The 13,634-nt window shown below is 33.7% G+C and overlaps 1 protein-coding gene across 1 annotated transcript in view; it reads right to left on the reverse strand.

Moving 5' to 3' along the window:
- Positions 1-1,574: 1,574 nt before the first annotated feature.
- Positions 1,575-13,634, reverse strand: part of MAN2A1 (mannosidase alpha class 2A member 1) — a 140,944-nt gene continuing 128,884 nt past the window's right edge. The window contains exons 20-22 of the mRNA XM_074931879.1: positions 10,144-10,338; positions 5,401-5,511; positions 1,575-4,481 (exon numbers count right to left, since the gene is read on the reverse strand). Coding sequence (XP_074787980.1) covers positions 4,329-4,481; positions 5,401-5,511; positions 10,144-10,338 — 459 coding nt within the window. The 3' untranslated portion in view covers positions 1,575-4,328. The remainder of the gene's footprint in view (positions 4,482-5,400; positions 5,512-10,143; positions 10,339-13,634) is intronic.

Genomic DNA, 13,634 nt, shown 5'->3' on the forward strand with positions numbered 1-13,634 from the left:
GTTTTCCAATGAACTGAGCTTATTCTAGATAATTTATTATGTTCCCACTTTCAGGAGACAAAAGTAATACCATTGGCTGATTTTTGTTGTTGCAAATACTTATTATGACACAGTAGTTATCCTAAATTAAGTAGGACAACTTGAATCTGTTTTCGATTTTGTCATATATAGAAATTCATCACAAGTCAGATAACCTATTAAATCTGAGCAATGTATTTTAGTGTATCAGTAAAGATATCTACACATCAAGCACCTGTTATTTTAAAACATGATGGACAGGTATACATCAAATGTAGCTAATTTAATTTCAAAAAGTAAATAAAGACTTTATTGGTAACAGGAATTAGTGGAATATGTTCTGTCCAGGTGGTCATGCTGATATTATTAACAGATTCCATAGAATGATCTTAAAAAGGTGATGGAGTGCTTTAAATCGGACCCATACCCACTGTTGCCTGCTTCAGTTAGATATTATATACTTCCTTATTTTTTTTAATCTTGAAACATCATTTTTAAAATTACGGTATGTATACTTCTATATTTACAGCTAAGACTATCCAGTCCAGCTTCAAATAGCTTCAGGCACTGACTGAAACTTATACTAATTGTCTTTGTAACTCATTATGCTCAAGCTCTATCAGCATGTAAAGCATCTATGCCTCTTCAACTTGTCATATGTAATTACAGCATATTATATCAGCATTGTATTATTTTCTTAGAAGTGTTCAGTCTAATTACAGTGGAATTGCTACTTTGATTATATTTGCTAATGGTATGTTTGTTAATTACATGAACATTACTCTCAAATGCTTAAGAGAAATGAGATTAATTCAAGTAAAAAAAAAAAAAATCAGGAATTTTACACCTTCTACTATTTCCTGCTAAGTCAGTGCAAGGTTTCTTTTGTGAAAGAAAAGCTACCCATTCCATTACCACTCTGTGCATTCACAGTGCGATGTGTTTAGGTCACTGAAGTCAGCGTCTGTCATCTTCTGTTTGGCAACTGTGAAATAGATTGCATCTTTCGTCATCTCACTACAGATAATTGTCATTCCCAAAAGCTACCGGTATATGAATCTTGTTGTTGGGTTTTTGTTGTTGTTGTTGTTGTTTTGTTGGGATTCTAGAGGGCTTTCTGTGAGAGAATGGCCATGTGAGCAATCCCATGTGAGAACAAGACTGATAAGAGCCTCAGCCGAGCAAGAATGTGATAAGGATGTGACCCTGAATGAGGGAGGAGAAACTCAACGAGACAAACACCCCCTGAAGGGGTTGGGATGGAAGAGGAAGTTCCACAAGGCAGGAAGCCTGGCAAGGCTGATGTGGCACTTTTTATCCAATCCTAAGAAGGTTTAAAGCGCGGGCTAAGTGAACTGTCCAGTCTTGAGGACTTGTACTGCATGTTACTCACGTGTGCGGGAGAACATTATAAAAGGGCTTTCTTAGTTGTAATAAACGGGCATTGCTTGATCACATTGGTCGTGTGCGTGCTCGGCTCTCCCGCATTGTTTTGTTTTTTTAAAATTTTTATTTAAATTAGCTATGGCTAAGGCATTAATGACACTGACCACATCTCACATTGACAGTATCTTTTATTAGAGATCTTATTTTACATATCCCCATAGATATAAAACATTCCAAGAGAAAATATTAAAAACCTTCAGTTGAAATCAGTTTGTTTTGGACAATATGAGCAAGTAAACCAAAGACATTTAAGATAAAGGAATATGAAAAAAAATCAGTACAGGTGCAACTCTGGTATGGAATGCAATTACAAGGTTTTAAAATAATTTCTTACACACCCCGTCTTTAAAACCATACTGGAAGCTAAGGATGCTTGGTTCTCTTAACCAGTAGTTATAAACCCAGCAGCTATAAAAATAGAAAAAAAATGATTAAATTAGATAGCCGATGCACAGAAAAAAACAAGAACTTAATTGAAATATCCAATATAACAAAAATATAGCTTAAGAATTCATTAAGAGTTGTTGAAAAAAAAATTCAAACCCATTAACAGCCACATTCTGAAACAACTAAAGTAAAATGTATTATCCGACTTCAACTGGAGTTTTGACTCATTTAAGGATTTCAGGAAAGGGTCCCAAATTGAAGGCTGTTCTATTGTTACACAAAGAATGCAAAATAAAGGAACAAAGATTAAATCTGCTGGTTAAGGAAGATTCAGGCATCATGATTGTACAGCTGATGATAGAAGATTGCTATATGAAACATCTTTTGGAAGCAATTCCAACAGGCAAAATACTTTAAAACTTTATTGCATCAAAATTTTATTCTTCGGCTTAACAAAACTCTTGCACAGAACACATATAAGTCTTTGAAGCATCTTAATTCTGAAGATGTAACAAAATAAACACTATGAGAAATTTCTGCTGGCAAGTCTACCAAGCTTTGAGTTCCAACAAAAGATAGTATTTTCAAATACTACAGCTAAAAAAAGTTACAGTACATGTTTATTGCATGAAAACATCCATTTACTGGATTAATCTGATTCTTTCATTTGTGGTTAGTGGTTCTTGTATTCTTGACATAACTTGCACGAGATCCTACTAAGTATTCCATTAATTACAAAACACACAGTAGACTGAATTAAGTAGAGAAATCTACACAATCTCAACAAAGATCCAACCTGTTACAATGCATGAAATCGAAGTTTCATCTTCTTTTAAGATAGCCTGCAGCTACATGACATAATTTGATACACTGTGGAATAACGATGAAATTAAATACAGTAGGCAATATTAGAATTAGAAAATAGCACATCTTTTTACCAGTTATGATGACTTTTCATGCATTAGTATTAAAGACAAGCCATGATGTATGGAAAAAAAAAAAGCATAAGCAAGAGACAGAAGAAAGAGTTAGGAAGATAAATGAAGACTAGGAAATGAGACCATACTCAAGTGCATGTTCATATATATTAACTGTAAACAGTAGCTCTACTTAGGGAAAAATTTTTCACACTTGAATGGCTTCAGCACTAAATATGAATCAATACGTGAAAAGACTCAGTTTTTCAGTAATGTGAACACTGGCAATGTAAATGAGGTTGCAAGTTTGAAAAATGTTGTTTAAAATATAGGCACATGATTCTGAATTAACAGGTTACCACAGTCTGTTACATGTAAGGACATGTTTTGATGGGTTTGCAAACTATGTCTTGCTTACTATCAGCTCTCTGCATCAAGTCACAATTTCCTTGAAAGCAGCCAAATTTAGATTTTATAGTAAATCTTTTTTGTCTGTTTCATGTTACAACTTCATTATAATACATTCAAATAGTCAAAATGTTCTGAATAAGATAGCACAAACTTGGTGCAGGAGGATATAGATCAGAGTGTGGCCAGCATTGTCAAATAGGAGATACACAGCTTAAGTATTATATAAACTACATTTCCCCTAAAAACATTAACATAGACACCAAAATTGTAACAAGACGTATCAAAAAATAAGGCACATTTATCTTGATATGGTAATCTTGAAATAGAAAACTCATTTCAGAGAACATTGGTATCTAAATGAGTTTTATAAAAAATTGTGTATTCATGATCATTATGGACATTTCTAATTACACATGATAATGGAACAATTGCACATATCCCAGTGTGTCAAGTAACAAAATGGGAGTTTTATTAAACATTTTCATTGCAAAATTATTTTGTAGGTTCATGTTCTCCTATTTACATAACTCAGGTGAGTGGCAGAAGTATTAAGATCTACCATCACTTATCACAAGTACTGCAGGCTTTCATTTTACCACAATTAATAATCCCCTTTGTGTTGAATAAATTGAAATTAATTGTGGAACAAATCGACATTACTGTCAATTATATAAATGATTGTAAATATTTGGACATTAGCTACTACACAAGAACATTTTATTCCATTTTATTTCCAAGCTGCATCAGGACTTTCTACACTGAATTATTTGTACATATATTCATCAAGAATCAACAAAGAAGGCTTATTAAAATCCAATCCCCTCTTTATGAAAATTAAAACCAGAAACATCATTAGCTAGCATTTAACCTGAGATTTTATCTGTTGAGAGGTTAACATCCTTAGAAATTTCTTCACTTGTTGCATTAACTTATATTGATGTTATTTTATGAAAGAACAAAAACAAAACCCAAAAAAGTTGGTTGCAACATGGCTTTTCATTGTGTTGGTCAAAAAAAATTATAGAATGAATGTTTTTCTCACAGTATCCAGAAGCTGGAATAATAATAATGTGCTTCTTATTGCACGTTAAACTTAGAGGAGATGTAATTGCAGACTCCTCTTCTCTATCTGAGTATCAAAGCCAGATTTCATCTTAGTCTGATCCGGAACGTATTTATCTCCATAGAACTCATACTTATTTCACTTATATTTCTGGTATCCAGAGGTGAATGCATCAAAGATAAAGATGCAGGTGTAAGACTTTCCACTCTGAATTTGTTAAAGAGTTTATGTACCTTTATCTGGAAAATAAGAAGAAATATGTTTAGAAAATACAGTATATATCTTAAAATTGACTTCAAACTGATCTCTAACAATGATCCAAATGATACATTTTCTTACAGGTATCAGCACAGCAATTCTTACTATGAGTAGTTTTAAGTACCATGTCTCAAAGCTACACACTAAATTAGATCTTTTTAGGTAGTGTTCACTTGCTGCATTTCAAAGCAAGTAAGTTAGATCAATATATTAAAAAACTGATCAGAAATGTTTGGATTAAAACTCATCTTGTTTCTAAAAAAACACCACTTACTCTTCTGCTTAAAAAAAAAATCCCAAACCTATTTCAAAGCTTGATTACAAAATTTTTACAGATTCATAACCATCCAGGACATCTGCAACTCTCAGAATGAAGTTATATAATTTATATTTTCAGCTTATGTACCACAACAATTCTATAGCAATTTCAAAACAGATATTTGCAATGGTGTAGGTCATGTAAGTGAGCATGGGTAGACAAAGGACATGCTATAATAAGCAAGAGTTTTCAAAGTAACAGTCAGATAATTTATGGATATGTTAATAATATTCAAAAGATAAACGTCAGAATATGTCATTTGACTCTTTTTACTTAGTAAAATTCTAAAACATTCTTAAAAGTTATATGAGAAATACGGATGTGTGTTATATGAAAACCACATTTTCAGGAAATTAATGAGATTAAAACTGACCTAGAAGTTTACTTGCTGATGCTTACATGGTTATTCCCACACACCAGCAGATACATACCTTTATCAAATGGAAAGCAGCCTTCAAGTTAAGCTTAACTATTACCCTGAAAGTATATATATTACGTACAACTTTTGAGAAATAACTACCTAGACTTCTACAATTTGACTTAAACATCAATATTTCTGCTGTAAGGTAAGGTATACATACCTTTCCCTGAGTAGAGGAACAGAGCAAACCTATGTCTCTGTTTGAAAATCTACAGTCAAATCCCTTTCTGTGAAGAATCAGAGTAGCTTCATCAGATGGTTCAATATTCACCTACAAATAAACAAAATAAAAAATACTCAGAAAGTAGCTGAGCTAGAAAGCCATTTTAGGACCTCATAAAATTGTAACTACCTTATAGTGATAGAGCCACTTATCCTTTAAGTAATGTTCAGCCTAAATTGAACAGCAATGTTTCTCTCTATATTTAGTCTTATAAATATTAAAAGAACTAAACAGCAAAGAGTTTAGATATACAAAGTACAACAGAATACAAATGGAAGTTGTTAACCAAGGAGTTCAAAGCTCAACAGATGCACACATACAGACCCAGAATTTAAGTGTAGCTATCACAGTTGTATTAATTGGCTTCCCAGGAAAAATATATGGCAAACCCCAAAACAAAGTAGAAATCATACACTAATTACAATAGCCAGTTTTAAATACGGATTGTGACTACATTCTATCAAGCTTTTATTTTGTAAAGTTGCCATCTAAAATCTAAATCAAAATATACAAGAAATCATACACTAAAACCCAAATATTAAATAAATTTTATGTTTATAGATAAGACATATGGTGCTCTTGAGCCTCAAGGGGCATCAAAGGTAACCCAAGAGTAAACCACAATCTCAACTTCCTAGTTTGGACCCAATTGCTAAAATCACTTAGGACAAATGGTCACAAGGGTGGCATAAATGCCTCAAAATCAGAATCTTGTTTTGGTATGTACTTCAGAAAACAAAGTCATAGCCCAGAACTGGCTAGAAAACCTCACTTTACACAAAAACTTCTTTTTTCTTTTACACTAAGGTGTAGAAAACCATTTTTGTACAGTAAGAGTAACAGAAAAGAAATTCTTCACAGTATAGATGAATGTGCATGCAATCTATCTTCACACCACGAGTGGCACATGCCAAGATGCCCTTCATGCTGCAAGCTGTATTGCTACACTCACCTCAGTACTTTTTTTTTTATGATGCATTACTGTAATTAATTCTTTTTTGTTGTTGTTTTACATTCTTCAGCTCTTCATCTTATTACTTATATAGTAAGAGTGTAAAAAAGATGGTTCTATCCACAGCCATGCCAGCACTTCGGGCTATTTTTCTCTAATTTATTTCTGGCTTACTTGTTTTTGTACAGGTGTTTTTTTCCCAAAAGTCTCTGCCATGAGTTAGGTTCACGTCTCGTACTTCAGTAAGTATTGTCTTGGAGAAACCTATGCCAACAAGCATTAGGCACTTTGTGATGCTTTAGCTCTTGAAGGTGTAACAAACAAGAGAGGTCTTAATCTAACAGGCTTCAGATCCAGAACAATTTTCTCCTAATAAAGGAGGTCTTGAAAGAGATTGAACCAGCTTCTCTGAAACTCAGCATGACACAGCTTCATTGTATGACAAATTCATAGCATTAAGTACTCATTCAGAGAAGAAAAAAAATGGTAAACTGATAAACTTAATGTTAGTATTTTCTAAGTTCCTAATTTAAAATAGTGAAAATTTACTCAGAATTTGGAATTGAAATAAGATACTTTCCACTCAAATACTGACTGGTAGAAACTTCACACAGTTTACAAATCATGAATAACTCAGTTTGAGAAGATTTTAATAAACAAAATTAGCTTATAAGCACCTAAAATCAAGTTTCAATTAATGAATGGTGTCTACAGTCAGGCGTTTCAAACAAGTTTGCAGTACTTAACATCACTGATGGCTGAAAAAGTTCTTATCCTGTTTATTGCAACAGTATTACCCCTTTCCGTATTAAGTAAGGTAATAATGATGATGTACAAAATTATTTTCTGCCTGCAACTATGAAATACCTGACTTAGTTTTCACTGTCACTCATGTGACAGTGTTGCACTTAAAAGCAGACATTTTTATGCACACAAAATAATACTGTCTGCCTAAACATCAGATTAGTGAAATATTAAAATTCAATCAGCAAAAGCCTGACTTGATATGGGGTAAATTAATGTTAAAAATCCAAGCCAGTAATGGGTATCAACACTTTATCACAGTGGAATTATCTTGGAGTAATCTGCATAACAAATGCATTTATAATTTTAAATGATGGTATTAATATTTCACCTCTTAGGTTTCTAAAATTAAATATAATTATAATTAAGATTCAACATATTTAAAATAGAAAGGTAATAATTAACAAAACCTTCAGGAAAAGAAAGAGTTTTGGTAAGTAAAAACATCTATGTTATAGTACCCAACCTTTTAGAATTCCCAGGATTTCATAGTGCACATAGCATTCATGTGTAATAAATTTAGCTGTTCTAACCTATTGTCAAAGCAGGTGTAAGACTGAGTAAGCTGCCACAGCCTCTGCATCTACTTTAACTCTTTTTATACCATCTCTAGGTAAATTAGATTAAGTGTATGTAAGTATGTCTGATGAAGGATGAACCTAATTTACATCAAATACACCTTCTAAACATGACCATGCTAACTGCATGAAAACTTGTAATAAAGTTTTCAACAAACAATAACATCCTTAATCTTGTAAAATTTCATAGCATTGTTATATAACAGAAATTCCCTAACTACTGCACTATTAAATATCTGGACTGTCTTTCTTGGAAGAGCTGCCAAAGTTTGATATAATTTTGATCTGAGAAATAAAATGCAGTTCTCATATCAAGCTTCTAGATGGAAAAAAAAAATTGCTAGGCTTTCTCGTAAGTAGTATCCTGGGACAATGTGGCTAAAATTTTTATGAGAAAGAAAAAACATTTAAACACTTTTTTATCTGATTACTGTAAGCTAACAAACATGAATTGAAAAGTTCAAGTAACATGACAAAAATTTGTATATATATTTAGTATAACTGGACAAATGTACTAATGTACTCATTTTTTAACAGCTTCAACAGTTCAAGCAACTGAGAAGTAGTCTACGTGTCTGGAAAAAATTGCAATGTGTCAATTAGCCAGAATTATGACACATCATTCACATTCTTGGAAAACAGAGAAAGGAAGCAGAAAGTGAGGAGAGATTAAAAAAAAACATTTTGGCATTCAAGAAGTTATTTGTAAGGCATAACATCAATTCTGCTGTGGGGAATAACTGTTCCGTACCTATAACGATAGCCCCTATCCTGTGACTACTGATAGCTTTGACTTTGAAGTGCACAAAGTAATGATGCAAGCTCAAGAGCTGTCAGTCAAGTCATCATTGAAATAAACAGTTGTGGACAGGAAGAAGATCATAGCCTCAAACATTCCTATACCAACTGAAACAGTGGGGCCACTGTAGCCCAGAAAAATTTGTAGAATTCACCTATGAGTAGTAACATTGAACTCAAAAAAGCAGACACAGAGCCAGCTTTCCATTTCTCAGGTTTCATGGCCACACGATCAAACAAGTGGAGAAAGTTTAGGCCTTGAAAAGGGAGAAGGGGTACGTTCATGAAGGTCTGCCCTGAACTTGACATGCTGAAGCAAACAGGTGTTGCTGAGCTGCCTGAGGTAAATGAAAAAAATTTACAGTGAAGTGTGGAACATATACTTCACATGAAGATTTAATTCAATATGAAGCTTTCTCCTAACTCTTCAAAGGTGTAAGACCCACAGAATCAAGAGTTATTCCATTTTGAAATTCAAATTAAGAAACAGTCAGAGCTGAAGGGGTGTACATGAGACTGAACTATTAAGAGAAAGTGTTAGAAACTAATTCTTTACTTTTAAAAATAAGGATTAAGACTAAAAATGAAGAACTATGTTAAAATAGTAGCCAAGGGCAAGATTTGCAAATAATCTGAATATAATCTGAGGTATAACCTCAGCCACCTTCTCTAAGGAAGAAGTAACAATTGTAGTTTGTAAGTATCTAAGTATGGCAGAATTAAAAAGGGATTTAATCTATGGTAACAGCACTGGTGAGTGATACTGCAATACAGCATAAAGTTAACATTAAAAAGTGTTGAAAAACTGAAAAGAATTTACACAAGAGCTGGCAGAAGAATGCACAAACAGTTCTACTTCTACAGTTTATCAAACACAAAATTGAAATATGGTGGTTACAATTGTGCAAGTTCCTTTGCAATGAATACTGAGTACAGAACAGGGGTTTTGTTTTTGTTTCTTTTGTTTTGTTGTTTGGGCTTTTTTTGTAAACCTACCAGAGAACAGTTTCACAGGAACCAAGGACTGTAAAGTAATGTTAGAATAATTAAAATAGGTCTTGTATTTAAGCTTAAAAATATTTTAAGAATTCATTCATATGGATGTTAAGATGCAGTAGATTTTTTTTTTTTAGTCTTCCAAATGGAATCAGATGGGTTTAAAACTATATGCTTTATTAAAAACACAAGTAATCGTATTCAGAAAAAAATCACATGACCTTAAATTTCATTCTTCATAATACAGAAGAGGGCAAAGCATATGAACCTTCTGCTCTTAAACTTCAGGAATACACTGACATGCGTCACCTCCAGATACAAAATAATACACTATGTATATTATTATGTTGTGAGAAAACAATTCCTGTATTTCACATTACTCAGACACAGGTCTCTAGCTTTTGCAGAATTAACAAAAACTAGTTATCATGCTGCAGTTTATTATATCATATAAAAAACCCTCCCACAAATTACTTTTCTGAAGTATTTGATCAAATTATATTAATAAGCTACATCATACGTTTGTTCATAAAAATACTGGTTTGACCTTACCTTTGATTGGATTGTCCTCAGATTGACTATATGCATGTCACAAGGCATGGATGATACTAGTGGAGAAAAAGTACTTAGCATCTCTGGGACACCTGCATCTGCATATGTTGACATTGGAATTACAGGATGATTTAAGAAAGAAGATGTCATATGGCTAAGAAGTGAGGGAAAACTGACTGGTGCCTTCTCTTCATTCTGCAAAATACAAGAGAAAATATTTTTAAAATCAAATTAATATATCATCATGTAAAAATTTTTAAACACACTTACTTTATATATGATTTCATTAATTTAACAAAAAAGTGTAACTTATAGAGACTACTTAATTAATTTTGGAAACTTCTTATCATCCACTAATACACTAAATACTAGGTATTCTTCCTAATTTTACAATCAGTACATCTTTCAAAATTATCATTAGATGACACCTCATTTTATACCATTCCTCAGTTTTTTGTGTTAGCCCTTCATGTATAAACAATGTAGTTTAGAGAAAGAAATCAGCTACCACTTTGGTAAATTGCCCCTATTTTTTCAATATCTACCTGAATACTGACAGCCATCTAGTCTTTTGCAGGCTTCCTTTTCTGCATAAATTTTCTGTCTGTATTTCTAGATACTTTCTTCAGATTCATCTAACTTGTATCCTACAACCCTCTTACTAAATCTAAATTTTTAAATTTAACTTCTTTAAACTGTTTGCTGGAAGAAACTGCAACTAGAATCTTTACCTTGGTCCACAACGCAAAAGATTTCTTTCAGCAGTTTTATTTCAACATCATGCCAGCAGGAACTGAAGGAACTCTCTCCCAAGATTTTACAAGTTTCATAGTTTGCCAAGTTTTGTACTTTGCCAAATTTTGTATTTGCAGTGCTTTTACATGGCTGAAGAAGCTGTGTTACAAACCTGAGATGACTAAATCCTACATATTCACAGCAGCTAATAAAAGCTCCACAGAAGTCAGAAACTAAAAGAAAGGAACGTTAAAACCACAATTTTTGCTTTAGAACAACTGTGAAGATAAGGTAGAAATGGGTGAAAACTTATTTTGCTCTTACTTTTCATTACATCCTGTGAGAGACTGAAATGTCAAATGACTGTCTCAAAGCTTGCTTGTGTCTGTGCAAACCTCAAGGACAAGCTGCTGCAGCCTTTGTACTAGTCAAAGGAAGCAGGAGTGTATTGAAGGATGCACCCCTACTCCCCTGCAGTTGCATTATCAAACTTCTTAGATAAGCTTCAAAGGGGGAGACACAGACTGAGTGGAAACCAAATGTTTATCAGTGGGTCCACCCTGTAGCTCTTTTGTGGCTCTATTGTGTAGGTCAGACGCCATGCATGCATTGCTAATGAACTGTTAAGAGGTGAGCATTTCTGCCCCAGAAGCTGCATGCAGCAAAAACCTGTGGGACCAGAGGAAAAAAAACTAAAGGTGGGCAGATATGCTAATCAGCTGATACAGTGAACATAAACAGCAACATAAAACTTTGCTCCGTGTGCACCCACCACCGAAGAACTGAAGACTGAGGACCAATGGGACGCTGCTGGATCCATGGTGGTGACTATTCTTGTGACTCTATTCTGCATGCTTGCTTGATTTCTGTCTTTTCCTTCCATTCTGTCCTATCGCTACCCCTCTTCACTTTTAATTGTTTTGGGTGTATGGCATTTGACCTCATTTGTGCCTTAATTTCACTCTTGGGATCATATTGAAACCTCCCCTGACACTGGATTGGGACACATAATCAGATAAATCCCTGATTGTTTATAGTTAAACAGGTGATTTTTAGTGAAAACTTCGTAGAAAGTTTACTGAAAACATAGTATCTTAAGCACTGCTATCTTAAATTTGCATTTTATGATAGGCTGAAAACATGGAACTAAAAAATAAATGGAAGATACTTAAAGCAAAGGGGAGGATTATTTATCAGCTGATAATGGACAACCATAACTGTAATTCCTGGTTTGGGGTCCATATGCATGTATGCATATTTGTTTCTAACTCTACAGTAGCATTAAATACATCTGACAGTGTAGCAATTAAAAATATGCCAGAGCTGAACGCAGGCAAAATGGTAATTTCTGTTTTATTCTTGCTGCTTTTCTTAGTAATGACTAACACTGTTTGCCTTTTTAGCAGCTATTAAGTATTGAGACTAGTATTTTTATAGATCTATTATGACCTCCAAATTACTTCCCAAAAATGGTAATAGTTGTAGAGGATTGCTGCTCCATAAGCCTCACTACATTTATTTACATCTGCCACTTTACTGCATGCTTAATCAGTCTCGAGTCCCCCAACTCCTCAGTTAGCCTTGATTTTATTTTCTTTTTTTACTTTGAATAGTTCATCACCACCGGCAAAATTCCTTGTCCTGATTTTCTTCTTTTCCAAATAAAGTATGAGCAAACTTGTCTAAGTGCAGCTAAAGCTAAGTCTTCAGTTCAAGTGACTGCATGCACTCAGAGCATGCACAGGGAAAATGTGCATATACATGCTCTTTCAAAGAAGAATTCACTGTTTAACCCCAAAAGGAACAGTTCACTCTGTTGCCATCAATGTGCTAAAAATATAGTCAAAACATTTTATTGTCAATTTTCTTAGTATTATTCTTTTTTATTTTTCTGTCAGTTGACTGCTTACATCTGAGAACTTAAAAAAGGTTTCCTAGAATATCTTACACATAAATCAGTCAAATAATTTATTCATCCTATTATAAGATATATCAACCCCCCCCTGCATGTTACCTAAGAATAAGAAGACGACAAAACTACTGTCCAGCAACAACAGTTATTTGAGATCAGTTTTTCATACACACTTTTAAACAATGGGCATCCATACTCACAGCATTTGAGACTAGTGATTTTGACTAAACATAATTCATCTCCAGACATTTCTTTCTTTAGTTTCAGCCCCTGCCCAACATACACTACAAACATGTGGTAGGAAGTTCATACCCCATATCCAACACAGTTCCCCCCAACTCCAGATTTCTCAGATTTAAGGGACTCAAAGGTGTTGAAGAGAGAATACTAAGCCTTCACAGAAACAACTTTTTTTTTTTTTTTTTTTTTTTTTTAAATGTTTTAGCTACATGCAAATTCTCACTGTGAGACAGACCAAATACTTCAAGAACAGCCAGTCTTTTTACGGGAAGAGTGACTGAAAAATCAAAGTGCAATTTTATGCCTGGAAGTACAGTGCTTGCTGATAACAAACAGAACTCATTTAGATGTCCTCGTAATTTCAGAAACAGATGTTTCTCCAAACATGCCACCAAGATCACTTGAGATGAAGAGACATGAGATTGTTCTGAAAGCTTCTGTTCCACGTACAGTAAAATACTGCGTACATAAACACAACCATGAAATCCATGGGTCAAAACCTTGCCCAAATCCCAGAGATCAGAAGTACAAGAATAAACAGGAGGTGAGTTTATGTATTGGCTGGCATGAAAGTAAAAAATTGCCCATGGTAAACATATCAGAT

This window comes from Athene noctua, chromosome Z, assembly GCF_965140245.1.
Source record: "Athene noctua chromosome Z, bAthNoc1.hap1.1, whole genome shotgun sequence".
In the NCBI taxonomy this organism is placed as follows: domain Eukaryota; kingdom Metazoa; phylum Chordata; class Aves; order Strigiformes; family Strigidae; genus Athene; species Athene noctua.